This window comes from Heterodontus francisci, chromosome 3, assembly GCF_036365525.1.
Source record: "Heterodontus francisci isolate sHetFra1 chromosome 3, sHetFra1.hap1, whole genome shotgun sequence".
NCBI classification, from domain to species: domain Eukaryota; kingdom Metazoa; phylum Chordata; class Chondrichthyes; order Heterodontiformes; family Heterodontidae; genus Heterodontus; species Heterodontus francisci.
Genome location: NC_090373.1, coordinates 61,975,873 through 61,994,012, shown reverse-complemented (window position 1 = coordinate 61,994,012; position 18,140 = coordinate 61,975,873). Strand labels below are relative to the sequence as shown.

At 44.3% G+C, this 18,140-nt stretch overlaps 1 protein-coding gene across 1 annotated transcript in view; it reads right to left on the bottom strand.

The window, feature by feature from the left end:
• greb1 (growth regulating estrogen receptor binding 1) overlaps nucleotides 1–18,140 on the bottom strand; it is a 375,097-nt gene that overhangs the window by 102,303 nt on the left and 254,654 nt on the right. Inside the window, exons 17-19 of the mRNA XM_068017603.1 lie at nucleotides 13,597–13,783; nucleotides 8,179–8,315; nucleotides 4,833–5,172 (exon numbers count right to left, since the gene is read on the bottom strand). Coding sequence (XP_067873704.1) covers nucleotides 4,833–5,172; nucleotides 8,179–8,315; nucleotides 13,597–13,783 — 664 coding nt within the window. The remainder of the gene's footprint in view (nucleotides 1–4,832; nucleotides 5,173–8,178; nucleotides 8,316–13,596; nucleotides 13,784–18,140) is intronic.

Sequence of the window (18,140 nt, the reverse complement as noted above, 5' to 3'; positions counted from 1 at the left end):
GACCATCTGGCATGACCTCGGAACTGGAAATGATAACGGGAAACCCAGCCCTGTCGACCGTGTAAAGTCCTAGTTACTAACATCTGGGGGCTTTTGCCAAAGTTGTGAGAGCTGTCCCACAGACTAGTCAAGCAACAGCCTGACATAGTCATACTCACGGAATCATACCTGACAATGTCCCAGACAATGCCATCACCATCCCCATGTATGTCCTGACCCAGCAGAGACGGCGGCACAGTGGTATGTAGTCAGGAAGGAGTTGCCCTGGGAGTCCTCAACATGGTCTCTGGACTCCATGAAGTCTCATGGCATCAGGTCAAACATGGGCATGGAAACCTCCGGCTGATCACCAACTACTGCCCTCCCTCAGCTGATGAATCAGTACTCCTCCAAGTTGAACATCACTTGGAGGAAGCACTGAGGGAGACAAGGGCACAGAATGAACTCTGGGTGGGGGACTTCACTGTTCACCACCAAGAGTGCCTTGGTAGCACCACTACTGACCGGGCTGTCCAAGTCCTGAAGGACATAGCTGATAGACTGGGTCTGTGGCAGGTGGTGAGGAAACCAAGAGGGAAAAATCTACTTGACCTCATCCTCACCAATCTGCCAGTCGCAGATGCATCTGTCCATGACAGCATTGGTAGGAGTGACCATTGCACAGTCCTTGTAGAGACTAAGTCCCGTCTTCACATTGAGGATACTGTCCATCGTGCTGTGTGCCACTACCACCATGCTAAATGGGATAGGTTTTGAACAGATTTAGCAACTCAAAACTGGGCATCCATGTGGCGCTGTGGACCATCAACAGCAGAAGAATTGTACTCAACCACAATCTGCAACCTCACGGTCCGGCATATCCCCCACTCTACCATTACCATCAAGCCAGGGGATCAACCCTGGTTCAATGAAGAGTGCAGGAGGGCATACCAGGAGCAGCACCAGGCAAACCTCAAAATGAGGTGTCAACCTGGTGAAGCTACAACCCTGGACTACTTGCATGCCAAATTGCATAAAGAGCATGCGATAGACAGACTGAAGCGATCCCACAACCAACGGATCAGATCGAAACTCTGCAGTCCTGCACATCCAGTTGCGAATGGTGGTGGATAATTAAGCAACTAACAGGAAGAGGAGGCTCCACAAATATCCCCGTTCTCAATGATGGGGCAGCCCAGCACAACAGTGTGAAAGATAAGGCTGAAGCAGTTGCATCCACATTCAGCCAGAAGTGCTGGGTGGATGATCCATCTCGGCCTCCTCCACTCCACGTGATATCAAGAAACGACTGAAGACACTGGATACTGTAAAGGCTAGGGGCTGTGACAATATTCCGGCAATAGTACTGAAGACCTGTGCTCCAGAACTTGCCGTGCCCCTAGCCAAGCTGTTCCAGTACAGCTACAACACTGGCACCTATCCGGCAACATGGAAAATTTCCCAGGTATGTCCTGTACACAAAAAGCAGGAGAAATCCAACCGGGCCAATTATGCCCCATCAGTCTACACTCGATCATCAGCAAAGTAATGGAAGGGAGTGTCGACAGCGCCAGTGCTTAGCAATAACCTGCTCACTGATGCTCAGCTTGGGTTTTGCCAGGGCCATTCAGCTTCTGACCTCATTACAGCCTTGGTTTAAACATGGATAAAAGAGCTGAACTCAAGAGGTGAGGTGAGAGTGACTGCCCTTGTCATCAAGGCAGCATTTGACCGAGTATGGCATCAAGGAGCCCTAGCAAAACTGGAGTCAAGGGACTATAGAGGAAAACATACCTAGCGCAAAGGAAGATGGCTGTGGTTGTCGGAGGTCAATCATCTCCGCTCAAGGACATCACTGCAGGAGTTCCTCAGGGTAGTGTCCTGAGCCCAACCATCTTCAGCTGCTTCATCAATGACCTTCCTTCAATCATAAGGTCAGAAGTGGGGATGTTTGCTGATGATTGCACAATGTTCAGCACCATTCATGACTCCTCAGATACTGATGCAGTCTGTGTAGAAATGCAGCAAGACCTGGACAATATCCAGGCTTGGGCTGATAAGTGGCAAGTAACATTCGTGTCACACAAGTGCCTGGCAATGACCACCTCCACCAAGAGATAATCTAATCATCTCCCCTTGACATTCAATGGCATTAGATTGCTGAATCCCTCACTGTCAACATCCTGGGGTTACCATTGACCAGAAATTGAACTGGAGTAGCCATATAAATACAATGGCTACAAGAGCAGGTCAGAGGCTAGGAATCCTGTGGCGAGTAACTCACCTCCTGACTCCCAAAGCCTGTCCACCATCTACAAGGCACAAGTCAGGAGTGTGATGGAGTACTCTCCAGAGGAACATAGGAGCAGGAGTAGGCCATTCAGCCCATTGGGCCTGCTCCGCCATTTAATACAATCATGGCTGATCATCCACTTCGATGCCTTTTTCCCACACTATCCTCATATCCCCTTATGTCATTGGTATTTAGAAATCTGTCAATCTCAGTTTTAAACATACTCAATGACTGAGCTTCCACAGCCCTCTGGGTTAGAGAATTCCAAAGATTCACAACCCTCTGAGTAAAGACATTTCTCCTCATCTCTGTCCTAAGTGGCTTCCCCCTTGTTTTGAAATTGTGTCCCCTGGTTCTAGACTCCCCAACCAGGGGAAACATCTTACCTGCATCTACCCTGTCTATCCCTATAAGTATTTTGTAGGTTTCAGTGAGATCATCCACTTGCCTGGATGGGTGCAGCTCCAACAACACTCAAGAAGCTTGGTACTATCCGGGACAAAGCAGCCGCTTGATTGACACCCCATCCACAAACATTCACTCCCTCCACCACCGATGCACAGTGGTATCAGTGTGTACCATCTACAAGATGCACTGCAGCAACGCACCAGGGCTCCTTAGATAGCACCTTCCAAACCCGCAACATCTACCAACTAGAAGGACAAGGGCAGCAGTTGCATGGGAACACCACCATCCTGACTTGGAACTATATCACCGTTCCTTCACTGTCGCTGGCTCAAAATCCTGGAACTCCCTTCCTAACACTGTGGGTGTACCTACCTCACACGGACTGCAGTGGTTCAAGGCGGTGGCTCACCACCACCTTCTCACGGGCAGTTAGGGATGGGCAATAAGTGCTGTCCTAGACAAAAAAAGCCTCGTCATTTACACTGATGTGCTGGGCTCCCCATCATTGGGGATGGGGATGTTGGTGGAGCCTGCTCCTCTAGTTACTTGTTTAATTGTACACCACCATTCACAACTGGATGTGGGCAGGACTGCAGAGCTTTGATCTGATTCATTTATCATGGAATCACTTAGCTCTGTCTATCACATGCTGCTTCTGCTATTTAGCATTCATGTAGTCCTGTGTTGTAGCTTCACCTAGTTGGCACCACAAAGTAATGTGTAAATATATGTTGCACAGCTGATTATTCTGCTATATTCTTGTTGCTAATGTGTAATTTACAAATCTTATAAGTAAATTTTGTTATTAGTTTTAGCCAGAAATATATAGCCTTTTGGAAGAGTACAGGAATGCTTGGTGGGCAGTCCATGCAACCACTGGTGCAAAATATTGATGATGATATGAGGAGTAATTGTTTAACCTGTAGCACACCACTGTCATTCACAACATGCACAAAAGTGTAACTTTTTGGATCACAGGAGGCAAGGACTTGCCTATGGGAATTGCATTTTACTATGAATCCAAATTGAGCTGCGAGACAATAGAAACTGCAACAAGGGATTCTTTCCCAAGATCGACAATATTAGAATCGAAGGAGAAAAATATGGAGGAGTCACAGAAGCCTCGAGAAACATGTAACAGTTTGAGATTAGTGTTCAAAATTTTTTGTGATCACTTAAGACGGAGTTAAGCAGCAGAAGGCTGCAAAGGAACAAACCACTGTCGTAGGTGGTAGGACAGGTTAGAGAAACTGCTTTCCATTGAGTTAGAAGATGCAACTGAGTGGGCCAATGTATAGGCGCTCTTTATTTTTGATAACATGCAAACAGAAGTTGTACTGACTCTGTGTTCTGTATGTCTTGTATTTTCTGCCTACTGTGAAATAATGCAGCTTATGAAACAGAACCAATGCCATCTCTAGTAGTGTTAACTCAGACTGCCTTCAGAGATTGAAGGAGTACATGTGTATAAGTCCGAAACACAAGGTACTTTTATTGTTACGCTCCTACATCCTCATACCATGCTAGTAGATATGAACCAGAGGAAGTCAACTACCTTAAGAATCAGGCAACCAGGTTACTTTAGAAAGCAACCATAAACTAATTAGATAAGTGTGGTAGAACTGAATTCACAGCAGACAGATTTGACAAAGGTTCAGAAGGAGTTACTGTAGGGACAGGAAGATATCAGATGATGCTTCTTTTCAATAGTCACATTAGCAGCTGTAGTTATAGATTCACAGAAGTTACAAGCAGGAGATAACATTCACTTGTGATACTCCAGTCTGATTAGTATGAATTTTCACGAGGGACAGCTGGACAGCAAGCATGACTGAACCACATCTGGTAACAGAGGAAGAATGAGAACAGAAACTTCCATGATAGTTGGATTAACCTTAGATACTTCACTGGCACTGGTAGAAAGGTTACAAGAGTAAAAGCATCAGTTAGACCAAGAAAAGGCAAATCCTCAGTGATCATCCACCTGGCTGAGTTATAATGTCAAATAAAACTGATCTCATTTACAGAAAGATTTGTCGCAGAGTATTAGAAAAGAGACAAATATGAGACTGAATACTCTAAGAATCCAGATTATAATTCATATCTGATTTGATATGGAATTTAATTATTGTAAATATAAACCAGTAGTTACCTTCAGTTGTGTCAGAAAGTGTTGGCTAATATTGATTTTTGCATTTGGAGTCCCAAGGATGATTTCAAATCTATACTGCAGGCCCAGACGATACCGAACTTGACACAATCGTTCATACGCCAGTGCAGCCAGTGGAATGGAGGGAATCCTGAGCAAAACCATGTAACCATGACTGCTCGGACAGCTTCCTGTAGAATTTGTAAGGCTCTGAATTATCTCCAGAGTTTCCACAGAAGAGTAGTTCTTCATCTCTGAGTGCCCTGCAGTCACCATCATGGCTGCTGAGTAATGCTGGATTAAAATGTAGTTCCAGATCACAGCACTGTGCATCTTGGGAAACCTTAAGCAAAAAAGAAAAATGAATTAAAAAGCATTTTTATTAAATCAACTCTCTCAAAGGGATCATCAACAATGAAATTTCAAAGCTACATTCCTCCACAAGTTAATTGACATAGCTCTTACTTAAGTTACATGTTACATTAGAACATGCTCATATAGAATTTGATTGCAAAGACCTTTTAAATACTGTTAGACTCCATTGCTGTTATACAGACAATATTTTTACATTGCTTGTTCCCAAATCATGAAAGATTATTTTGTGCTACCTCTTGAACCATTTCTTGTTTCATTAATTTGGAGACAGATGAATGGAATTAGATTATTGGGAATAAATTTCTAAATTGGTAAAATGATTTCTGAATCACCTGGAATAAAAGTAGCAAAGTCTCATGGTATCTATACTGATACGCGTAATTTTAAAAATCCATTGAGCTCACAAAATAGTTAGTTCACATGCATAAGGGGAAAAATCATGATTGATGGTGAGAGAAAATCAAAGGCAGAGGACACAAAAGGAGAGGAAAGATGGGGAGGATCGAAAAAAGGAAGGGGAGGAAATAATGGTCAACATCATTGTGTATTTTGTTTTCCCCAAATAATTAAATGGCTGTAACAGTTATAAAATTGAACTCTGGATATAATTGTAAAAGGCATCATGTGCATTAATTCTAGTAGGCCAGGTGGGAATGCAAAACTTCCCCTCTGTTAAGTTTGAAGCTTGAATAAAGTTTAACAAAGATCATCCAACTAAAAAGTGGCAGATGTAGTCGGACTAAAAAACACTGGATGATGCAACTATAATTTCTTGCAATGGTTTGATTTTGTTCAAGGGTCCAGATGGTAACTCAGATGGTCTAGTTTTTAAATAAACATACAGTAGCAGCAGGACGGAGCACACCGACGAATGGTTGGTGCATGTGGATACATTGACAGCTATACCCTTGGTTATTTTAACCATCAAAGTACAAAGAAGATCAGGGCGTGGACTTAAATTGTTACATCTTTTGAAGACTATTTTAGTAGAATCCACTTGCATGTTATTGTTCTGATATTTTTAAACAAAGTTTAGTAATTACTTTTAATTCCTGTAATTGGCATCAGTTTCCTAATGAATAATTAGATGCAATAATTCTCTTAAAACAATACTTTTTTTTAAAATTATCTCCCTCTCCAAAAAACTGAATCTAAGCATAATGTCCTGTTACATCTACCCCAGTGTGACAGCCCATTCCAAACACTCCAATCTGAGCATGCTCCATCTACCTTAGTGTGACAGCACAAATTGAACACTCTATCTGAGCATACTCCATCTACCCCAGTTGAAGTCCATGCTGATAACTCCAATTTGAGATCTGTTCTGACCAAAGTTATCGACCTGATCACAAATGCTGCCTGACCTATTGAGTATTTCCAGCATTTTCTGTTTTTTTTAATAGAGATTTAAGGATATGTGGTCAAAAGCTTGGTTAAAAAGGTAGGTTTTAAGGAGCATCTTAAAGGAGGAAAGGCAGAGAGCTTTAGGGAGGAATTCCATAGCTTATGGTATAAGTAGCTAAAGACATGACCACCAATGGTGGAACAATGAAAAGTGGGGATGTGCAAGAGGCCAGAATTGGAGGAGTGTAGAGATTTTGGAGAGTTGTAGGGCTGTTGTAGGGCTTGAGAAGGTAACCTGAGCATGTTCCATCTATCCCAGTGCAGCATCATGAACTGAACATTCCAATCTGAGCATGCTCGACCTAACCCAGTGTGGCATCATATATAAATACAAGTTGTTGTTCAATATAGCACCTTTAAAAAAGCAAAACGTCCTAAGGCATTTCACAGGAGCGTTAACCAAAATTTGGCACCTAGCTTCATGAAGAAGCATTTAAGGGCAGATAACCAAAAGCTTGGACAAAGAGGTTTTAAGGAAGGTTTTAAAAAAGAGGTAGAGAGGTTTAAGGAGGGAATTGCAGAGCTTAGGGTCAGGGTAGCTAAAGGCACAACCACCAAAGGTGAAGTAATGAAAATAATAATGCACAACACACGGAATTGAAGAAGTGCAGAGACCTCGGAGGACAGTAGGGCTGGAGAATGTTACCAGAGCATATTCCATCTATCCCAGTGTGACATCAGATATTAAACACTTCAAACTGAACATGCACCATCTACCCCAGTATGGTATCAGACCGAGTGCCATCTACCCCACTGTGGAATCTGACCATGCGACATCTGCGTTCAGTGTGGCATCTGAGCGTGCGACATCTGCTCCAGTATCATCTCAGAGCATGCACCATCTACCCTCAGTGTGGTATCAGAGTATGCACCATCTACCCTCAGTGTGGTATCAGTGCATGCGCCATCTACCCTCAGTGTGGTATCAGAGCATGCGCCATCTACCCTCAGTGTGGTATCAGAGCATGCACCATCTACCCTCAGTGTGGTATCAGAGCATGCGCCATCTACCCTCAGTGTGGTATCAGAGCATGCACCATCTACCCCAGAGTGGCATTAAAAACTGAACACTCCAATCTGAGCATGCTCCATCTAACCTACTGTGACAACCCATATTGAATACTCCAATTTAAGCATGCTTCTTCGACCTTAGTGTGACATCAGGGCATATGCCACCTACCCTCAGTGTGGAATCACATACCAAAAACTCGCTCTATCTACCCCAATGTGGCATCAAAAACTGAACCCTCCATTCTAAGCATGCTCCATTTACCCCAGTGTGACAGCACATACTGAATACTCCAATCTGAGCATATGCAATGATATTACAAATCATATGTGACAAAAAGGCAGGAACTGGGTAGCACACTGTGTGCAAGTGTAATTGGACTGTTTTAGTGTTGCTTCACTTACCTTAAGTCTCATAATTGCACTGAATGTATTACAGACCTGCAGCTCTCTTTGTGGGTACCTTTTCCCTAACAAATGAGTGAGATAATCCTATCGGGCTGACCTGACTTCTGGCATTAAAGCTTGTCATGTCGATCTTATTTCTGTGTTAATCACCCACCTTTCTGCCACTGCAGTAACCATTGCTTCAAATGAACTGTCATATCTCAGCAATGGAAGCTTGTGCCCAGAGTACGTGGAATCAATGAAGTCTGAAAGCCCAAAGTACTTATTGTTTTCATGGTACAAGTTCACTCCCTAATGAGATGCAAAGAACAGAATAAAAGACAGCAACAACAGTCAAATACAATGTATTCCTCAAAAGATTAAATATAATGATCAACCCTTAGATCTACAACATAAAAATTAGTTTGTTGTGTAAGTTATAAAAAGTGAGACAGATATATTTTCATTTATTTAGAGATTTGTACTAATAGTGAAAATGATACAAGGGAGGGCCATCTTTTTTACATCAGGCAAAGATTTGTAGTTATGCCACTGTTAAATCAGTGCCAGCAGTCACACGACATGGATTTTGCTTGTCAAAAGAATGGCATTGTTATATTAAATAACAATATTAAACAGTTCCCCAATCTCCATTGACAGATAGCTAATAGGAAAGCAATTGTTGCTAATGATGCAACTATCGCTGAGAACCCATAGGTATTGGCCTAATATCTTTTTCAATACATTTCAGGTAGCAATCATTTAGTTGCAAGAGATTAATTCCTGAAGACTGATTTTTCTGTTAACTTTTTCCTTTTATCTACTACCCCCACCAAGCCCCCCATACAAGCATAAAATATAATGCTACAATGGAGTGCAGTGTCTAGAAGCCTCATCAAGAGGAGGTAAAGTTTTTTTAGAATTAGAATTAGAATATTACAGCGCAGTACAGGCCCTTCGGCCCTCGATGTTGCGCCGATCATCTGACCTACACTATTCCATTTACATCCATATGTCTATCCAATGACCACTTAAATGCCCTTAAAGTTGGCGAGTCTACTACTGTTGCAGGCAGGGCGTTCCACGCCCCTACTACTCTCTGCGTAAAGAAACTACCTCTGACATCTGTCCTATATCTTTCACCCCTCAACTTAAAGCTATGTCCCCTCGTGTTTGCCATCCTCATCCGAGGAAAAAGACTCTCACTATCCACCCTATCTAACCCTCTGATTATCTTGTATGTCTCTATTAAGTCACCTCTCCTCCTCCTTCTCTCTAACGAAAACAACCCCAAGTCCCTCAGCCTTTCCTCGTAAGACCTTCCTTCCATACCAGGCAACATCCTAGTAAATCTCCTCTGCACCCTTTCCAAAGCTTCGACATCCTTCCTATAATGCGGTGACCAGAACTGCACGCAATACTCCAGGTGCGGCCTCACCAGAGTTTTGTACAGCTGCATCATGACCCCGTGGCTCTGAAACTCGATCCCCCTACTAATAAAGGCTAACACACCATATGCCTTCTTAACAGCCCTATTAACCTGGGTAGCAACTTTCAGGGATTTATGTACCTGGATACCAAGATCTCTCTGCTCATCTACACTACCAAGAATCTTCCCATTAGCCCAGTACTCTGCATTGCTGTTACTCCTTCCAAAGTGAATCACCTCACACTTCTCCGCATTAAACTCCATTTGCCATCTCTCAGCCCAGCTCTGCAGCCTATCTATGTCCCTCTGTACCCTACAACACCCTTCGACACTATCCACAACTCCACCGACCTTCGTGTCATCCGCAAATTTACTAACCCACCCTTCTACACCCTCATCCAGGTCGTTTATAAAAATGACAAACAGCAGTGGCCCCAAAACAGAACCTTGCGGTACACCACTAGTAACTAAACTCCAGGATGAACATTTGCCATCAACCACCACCCTCTGTCTTCTTTCAGCTAGCCAATTTCTGATCCAAAGCTCTAAATCACCTTCAACCCCATACTTGCGTATTTTCTGCAATAGCCTACCGTGGGGAACCTTATCAAACGCCTTACTGAAATCCATATACACCACATCCACGGCTTTACCCTCATCCACCTGTTTGGTCACCTTCTCGAAAAACTCAATAAGGTTTGTGAGGCACGACCTACCTTTCACAAAACCGTGCTGACTATCGCAAATGAACTTATTCTTTTCAAGATGATTATAAATCCTGTCTCTTATAACCTTTTCCAACATTTTACCCACAACCGAAGTAAGGCTCACAGGTCTATAATTACCAGGGCTGTCTCTACTCCCCTTCTTGAACAAGGGGACAACATTTGCTATCCTCCAGTCCTCCGGCACTACTCCTGTCGACAATGACGACTTAAAGATCAACAACAACGGCTCTGCAATCTCCTCCCTGGCTTCCCAGAGAATCCTAGGATAAATCCCATCTGGCCCAGGGGACTTATCTATTTTCACTCTTTCCAAAATTGCTAACACCTCCTCCTTGTGAATCTCAATCCCATCTAGCCTAGTAGGCTGTATCTCAGTAATCTCCTCGGCAACATTTTCTTTCTCTACTGTAAATACTGACGAAAAATATTCATTTAACGCTTCCCCTATCTCCTCTGATTCCGCACACAACTTCCCACTACTATCCTTGATTGGCCCTGTTCTAACTCTTATCATTCGTTTATTCCTGATATACCTATAGAAAGCCTTAGGGTTTTCTTTGATCCTATCCGCCAATGACTTCTCGTGTCCTCTCCTTGCTCTTCTTAGCCCTCCCTTTAGATCCTTCCTGGCTAGCTTGTAACTCTCAAGCGCCCTAACTGAGCCTTCACGTCTCATCCTAACATAAGCCGCCCTCTTCCTCTTGACAAGCGCTTCAACTTCTTGAGTAAACCACGGCTCCCTTGCTCGACAACTTCCTCCCTGCCTGACAGGTACATACTTATCAAGGACACGCATTAGCTGCTCCTTGAATAAGCTCCACATTTCGTTTGTGCCCATCCCCTGCAGTTTCCTTCCCCATCCTACACATCCTAAATCTTGCCTAATCGCGTCATAATTTCCTTTCCCCCAGCTATAATTCTTGCCCTGCGGTATATACCTGTCCCTGCCCATCGCTAAGGTAAACCTAACCGAATTGTGATCACTATCGCCAAAGTGCTCACCTACATCTAAATCAAACACCTGGCCGGGTTCATTACCCAGTACCAAATCCAATGTGGCATCGCCCCTGGTTGGCCTGTCCACATACTGTGTCAGAAAACCCTCCTGCACACACTGGACAAAAACAGACCCATCTAAAGTACTCGAACTATAGTATTTCCAGTCAATATTTGGAAAGTTAAAGTCCCCCATAACCACTACCCTGTTACTCTCGCTCCTGTCGAGAATCATCTTCGCTATCCTTTCCTCTACATCTCTGGAACTATTCGGAGGTCTATAGAAAACACCCAACAGGGTGACCTCTCCTCTCCTGTTTCTAACCTCGGCCCAGACTACCTCAGTAGACGAGTCCTCAAACGTCCTTTCTGCCGCTGTAATACTTTCCTTGATTAACAATGCCACACCCCCCCCTCTTTTACCCTCTTCTCTGTTCTTTCTGAAACATCTAAATCCCGGAACCTGCAACATCCATTCCTGCCCCTGCTCTACCCATGTCTCCGAAATGGCCACAACATCAGGATCCCAGGTACCAACCCATGCTGCAAGCTCACCCACCTTATTCCGGATGCTCCTGGCGTTGAAGTAGACACACTTTAAACCAAGTTCTTGCTTGCCAGTGCCCTCTTGCGTCCCTGTAACCTTATCCCCTACCTCACTACTCTCAACAGCCTGTACACTGGCACTGCAATTTAGGTTCCCATTCCCCTGCTGATTTAGTTTAAACCCCCCCGAAGAGCACTAACAAATCTCCCCCCCAGGATATTGGTACCCCTCTGGTAAGTGTGATTATCAGCAGAGGTTAGGTTTGAAAAGCATAACCTTCTTTCTGAGAACTCACTGTTCTCTTGACAGAAAGGAGGAAAATGACATAAAAAGTAGTTACGAAATAATTATCACGATATAAATGAAGCCGGACATGACTGTTACCCATAATTCTCTTCATTACAAGTTCTTGATCTGGGGCAAACCTTCACGAGCCAGTATTCCCTTTAGGAAAGGAGGGAGAGAATTCACTCAGGCTAGCTACAGAAGAAACACTGGCTAAGGTTCATAGGCAGATCCCTACTCACCCTTTTGGTTACGGAATGGGTGTGCAGTGTACGGACCTTAAGCGGCAAAAACACAAGGATGTAGTACAAAGGTCAAACCACCATTTATAATCATCTCTGTACATGCTGGCATTCTTCTTAATCAATTTAGGTCACCTACACTTTTAAAATGTACTATGTTGCTGTAATTTCTTTACTTTTGAGAATTAGCAGTACCTTTTGGTAACTCAACCATTTTCTAACTTCTTCTTCTTTGGCCTCCTTGTCTCGAGAGACAATGGGTAAATGCCTGGAGATGGTCAGTGGTTTGTGCAGCAGCGCCTGGAGTGGCTATAAAGGCCAATTCTAGAGTGACAGACTCTTCCACAGGTGCTGCAGATAAAATTGGTTGTCGGGGCTGTTACACAGTTGGCTCTCTCCTTGCGCTTCTGACTTTTTTCCTGCCAACTGCTAAGTCTCTTCGACTCGCTACGCTTTAGCCCCACCTTTATGGTTGCCCGCCAGCTCTAGCGATCGCTGGCAACAGACTCCCACGACTTGTGATCAATGTCACAGGACTTCATGTCGCGTTTGCAGACGTCTTTAAAGCGGAGCCATGGACGGCCGGTGGGTCTGGTACCAGTGACGAGCTCGCTGTACAATGTGTCCTTGGGGATCCTGCCATCTTCCATGCGGCTCACATGGCCAAGCCATCTCAGGCGCCGCTGACTCAGTAGTGTGTATAAGCTGGGGATGTTGGCCGCCTCGAGGATTTCTGTGTTGGAGATACGGTCCTGCCACCTGATGCCAAGGATTCTCCGGAGGCAGCGAAGATGGAATGAATTGAGACGTCGCTCTTGGCTGATGTACGTTGTCCAGGCTTGCTGCCGTAGAACAAGGTACTGAGGACACAGGCTTGATACACTTGGACTTTTGTGTTCTGTGTCAGTGTGCCATTTTCCCACACTCTCTTGGCCAGTCTGGACATAGCAGAGGAAGCCTTTCCCATGCGCTTGTTTCTAACTTATCGCTCCCCCAATCAAGTGATTATTCATCACATGTGAACGTTTAGTGGCTAGTTCCTTGTATGGGATAACACAAAAGCTCAGTCCTTGTTTTATCTACATTTTTCAACAGTGGTCACTGGATGACAATAAGAATCAAAAGCCTTGGCTGATTTGGCCCTCCCTTGTCCCAGGTGGTACTTTCTGCTGCCTGGCTCAGATCAGCTACTTTAGGTAGGAAAGATGGAATATTTTCTTTTTCCAATTGTTTTACTATTCATTTACCTAAGAATTCTAAGGATCAGCAAAAAGGATGCTGGTTCCTTAATATGCTGTCACTCCATTGTAGCAACACCAAAGAGTCGTTAAGTATAAAGAATGGCAAACACATAAGTAAAATTTACATTGTTGCAGGATGACGGCCAATGGATCTCATTATAGGGGCTGATGTAGGTCTGCTGTGTTTGAAGAGCCAAGGGGAAGGACGTAACTTGGAGTGTTAACACATTCAGTGCTTCTTTCATTTCTTTACAATTTATGGTTCTATCAGCCAGGCCCAGAAATGGTTCACATTGTGGAAAAGCTCGCCCACTAAAGTCAAAACAAAAATACAAGTGAGAGTTAATGAGATCATTCAGGAAATACATCAACACAGACACAGAAAACTGCCATAGGACGACAGTAAGATATCACTTAATACAAACAGATCCCAGGGAAGCTAGGAAAAGAAAAATAAATGCTGGTTCATTGTTTAATGGTAAAAAGACACCAGAAATAAGTGAAACCCCCATGAATTATTTATGAGTTTAAAGGTAATATAGTACTAAAGTGCCACATGCATTGTATCTATGTTGACTGCACGCTCAATGTGAGAAATCCATTTGTCTTTCATGATAACCAAACCCCAAGCAGTTGTGTGATAATAGTACACTTCATTTACATAGCTTATTAGTACTGTTACTGCATCAACACATATCACAATCATCAATCAAGTTCCCGAATAGAATCAGGGATTGGTTGTGTGATCCCTGGCAGCTGAAGGTCTGCACCTTCCCTCTCTTGACCCACCCTCAAGAAATTAAGTTGGCAAATGTGAGCAACGTATGATGTGACTTTAGTTATAGTCTGCATACCAAAGCACATTCACATAAAGCAATTCATCACACTCTTTAGCATGTGGCCAGATCAATTAATAGCCCTTTCATTGTCAGTTCTGCTCAGCCATCATTTCGATAATGTTCCCACTGAAGGGCAAATTCCTAACAACTACACTGGCTTGACCACTTGAGGATTTTTAAAATGCTTGTTCATTGGTTAAACGGGGAATATAGAGGCAGCTTTTTCTTTAAAAAAAATTGTTTATCAAACTATTCAATACACAATATTAAAATAAAAAGGCCACTGTATTGCTGGTACAAACTGTCAACTTGAAAAACTGGTGGTAATGAAAGAATAGTCACAGCAACCTTGATCTATTTTTGCCAGATCTCTGCCTTTACGTGTTCTACAGGGTTGATTTTGGGCCTGCCCACCTGCTGAGTGGGACCTCGTCTCCAAGGCAGTGGGATCCTAATTTAAATATGAAGATCATGTTCTGGGGAGGTCATCGGGGCCAGTGTGCAATTTTAAGCTGATGCCTCTGCGAGGGCTTCCCTACCAGGTCAACAATGGCACTGAGGCACTGAAAGATTTCTGAGATGGGATAGACTTTGAACAGATCTAGCAACTCAAAACTGGGCATCCATGAGGTGCTGTGGGCCATCAGCAGCAGCAGAATTGTATTCAAACACAATCTGTAACCTCATAGCCCGGCATATCCCCAACTCTACCATTACCAACAAGCTGGGGGACCAACCCTGGTTCAATGAAGAGTGCAGAAGGGCATGTCGAAAAATTAGGTGCCAGTCTGGTGAAGCTACAACACAGGACTACTTGCATGCCAAATAGCGGAAGCAGCATGCGATAGACAGGGCTAAGCAATCCCACAACCAACGGATCAGATCAAAGCGCTGCAGACCTGCCACATCTAGCCATGAATAGTGGTGGACAATTAAACAACAGGAGGAGGAGGCTCCATGTATATCACCATCCTCAACAATGGGAGAGCCCAGCACATCAGTGTAAAAGACAAGGCTGAAGCATTTGCAACCATCTTCAGCCAGAAGTGCTGAATGGATGATCCATTTTGGCCTCCTCCTGAGGTCCTCAGCATCACAGATGCCAGCCTTCAGCCAATCCGATTCACTCCACGTGATATCAAGAAACAGTTGAAGGCACTGGATACTGCAAAGTCTATGGGTTATGACAACATTCCAGTTGAAGACCTGTGCTCCAGAACTAGCCGGGCCCCTAGCCAAGCTGTTCTAGTACAGCTACAACACTCGCATCTACCGGGCAATGTGGAAAATTGCCCAAGAATGCCCTGTCCACAAAAAGCAGGACAAATCCAACCTGGCCAATTACCACCCTATCAGTCTACTCTCGATCATCAGCAAAGAAATGGAGGAGGTCGTCGACTGTGCTATCAAGCAGCACTTGCTTAGCAATAACCTGCTCAGTGACACTCAGTTTGGGTTCTGCCAGGGCCACTCAGTTCCTGACCTCATTACAGTCTTTGGCCAAAACATGGAAAAAGAGCTGAAGTCCAGAGGTGAGGTGAGAGTGATTTCACTTGACATCAAGGCAGCAATTGACCAAGTATGGCATCAAGGAGCCCTAGCAAAACTGGAGTTAATGGGAATCGGGGGGAAAACCCTCCACTGGTTGGAGTCATACCCAGCAGAAAGGAAGATGTTTGTGGCTGTTGGAGGCCAATCATCTCAGTCCCAGGACATCACTGCAGGAGTTCCTCAAGGTGGTGTCCTACGCCCAACCATCTTCAGCTGCTTCATCAATGACCTTCCCTCCATCATAAGGTCAGAAGTGTACGCTGATGATTACACAATGTTCGCTACCATTCGCGATGCCTCAGATAATGAAGCAGCCCAAGTCCAGATGCAGCAAGACCTGGACAACATCCTGACTTGGGCTGATCAGTGACAAGTAACATTCGCGCCACACATGTGCCAGGCAATGACCATCTCAAACAAGAGAGAATCCAACCATCTTCCCTTGATGTTCAATGGCATTACCAGCACTGACTCTCCCACTATCAACATCCTAGGGGGTCACCATTGACCAGAAACTGAACTGGATCAACCACATAAATACTGTGGCTACAAGAGCAGGTCAGAGGCTGGGAATGCTGCATTGAGTAATTTACCTTCTGACTCCCCTATCCTGTCCACCACATACAAGACACAAGTCAGGAGTGTGATGGAATACTCTCCACTTGCCTGGATGGGTCTGGCTCCAGTAACACGCAAGAAGCTCGACACCATCAAGGACAAAGCAACCCACTTGATTGCACCCCATCCACCACCTTCAACATTCACTCCCTTCATAACTGACACACAGCTGCAGCAGTGTGTACCATCTACAAGATGCACTGCAGCAACTCACCAAGGCTCCTTCGACAGCATCTTCCAAACCCACGACCTCTACCACCGAGAAGGACAAGGGCAGCAGATGCATGGGAACACCACCACCTGCAAGTTCCCCTCCAAGCCACACACCATCCTGACTTGGAACTATATCGCCATTCCTTCACTATCACTGGGTTAAAATCTTGGAACTCCCTTTCTAACAGCACTGTTGGTATACTTACACCCCATGGACTGCACCGGTTCAAGAAGGCAGCTCACCACCACCTTCTCAAGGGCAATTAGGGATGGGCAATAAATGCTGGCCTAGCCAGCGACATCCACATCCCCTGAACAAATAAAAAAAGACACAGAAACTTAAGCAATTTTTCAATCTTTTCTGTTTCCTTGTGGTGCTATGAGGAGCATGCTCCTCCAGGCCCCATAAGGAAACCTTGTGCTTTCTGTGCACAAAGCTTGCCTCTCACTCTCTCCCCTGATGGCAATGCTCTCCCAATACCTTTCCTAAGCATTTACCCGTTCCTTTTGGTCCCCGTGCATGGCATACCACTGCCCAAAATACCAATCCCACCCACCAGCTAGCAAGGGCTTCCTGCCAGGTTTGGGCTGGAGGCTAATGGGTTCCCGTGCAAATGAGGCCCGTGAGTTATAATCTCACTTCCCATCCACCTTTGAGTTAAGGTTCTCATTTGGGATATCCTGTAGTACAGCAGCAAACCATGTAAAATGGAAATAGCCCAGGTTTAATCCTTGAACTCTGATGATTTGGCTAATTTCTGTCAGTCTTTCTGGAGCAGGGAATTGAAAATTAGTTTGTTTTGTTTCCCCAAAATTTGTTTAATTCTTGCTGTGTACCAAAGAAAAGAAATGCTGCTTGTTGCAAAGAAATGAGAAAGCAAATAAAAGCAAAAATTATGAAGTTAAGAGTATGAGCATTCATTGAACTTATGAACTCGGCAAGTCGCGCAGTTGAGATCAGTTTTAACAACACCATGCATGCCCAAATAGATGGTGTTGCCATGGGATCTTCTCTAGGCCCAGCTCTCGCAAACATCTTGGTTGGGTTCCATGAGAAACGTGTCTTTGAGGGAATGACATCTAACCTCCTACCTCTTGCATATTTCCGATATGTAGATAATACGTTTGCTATATTTGAATTCGCAGCTGCATGTAATAATTTCCTTACACGTCTTAATGGGCTCCATTCTGTGCTCAAATTCACCTTTGAAATGGAGCAGTCAAATGAGTTCCCTTTCCTCGATGTAGTAGTTGAGAAATCTACAAGGGGTTCTCTACCACAGTCTACCACAAGCCTACCTTCACTAGTTAATACACATGTTGGGATTCTTACAGTTCCATGCACTATAAGATTGGCCTCATCAGCAACTTCGTAAATAGAGCCTGAGCTATTTGCTCACCATACAAGCTTGATGCTGAAATGGGGGGAAATCAAAGGCATCCTGAGT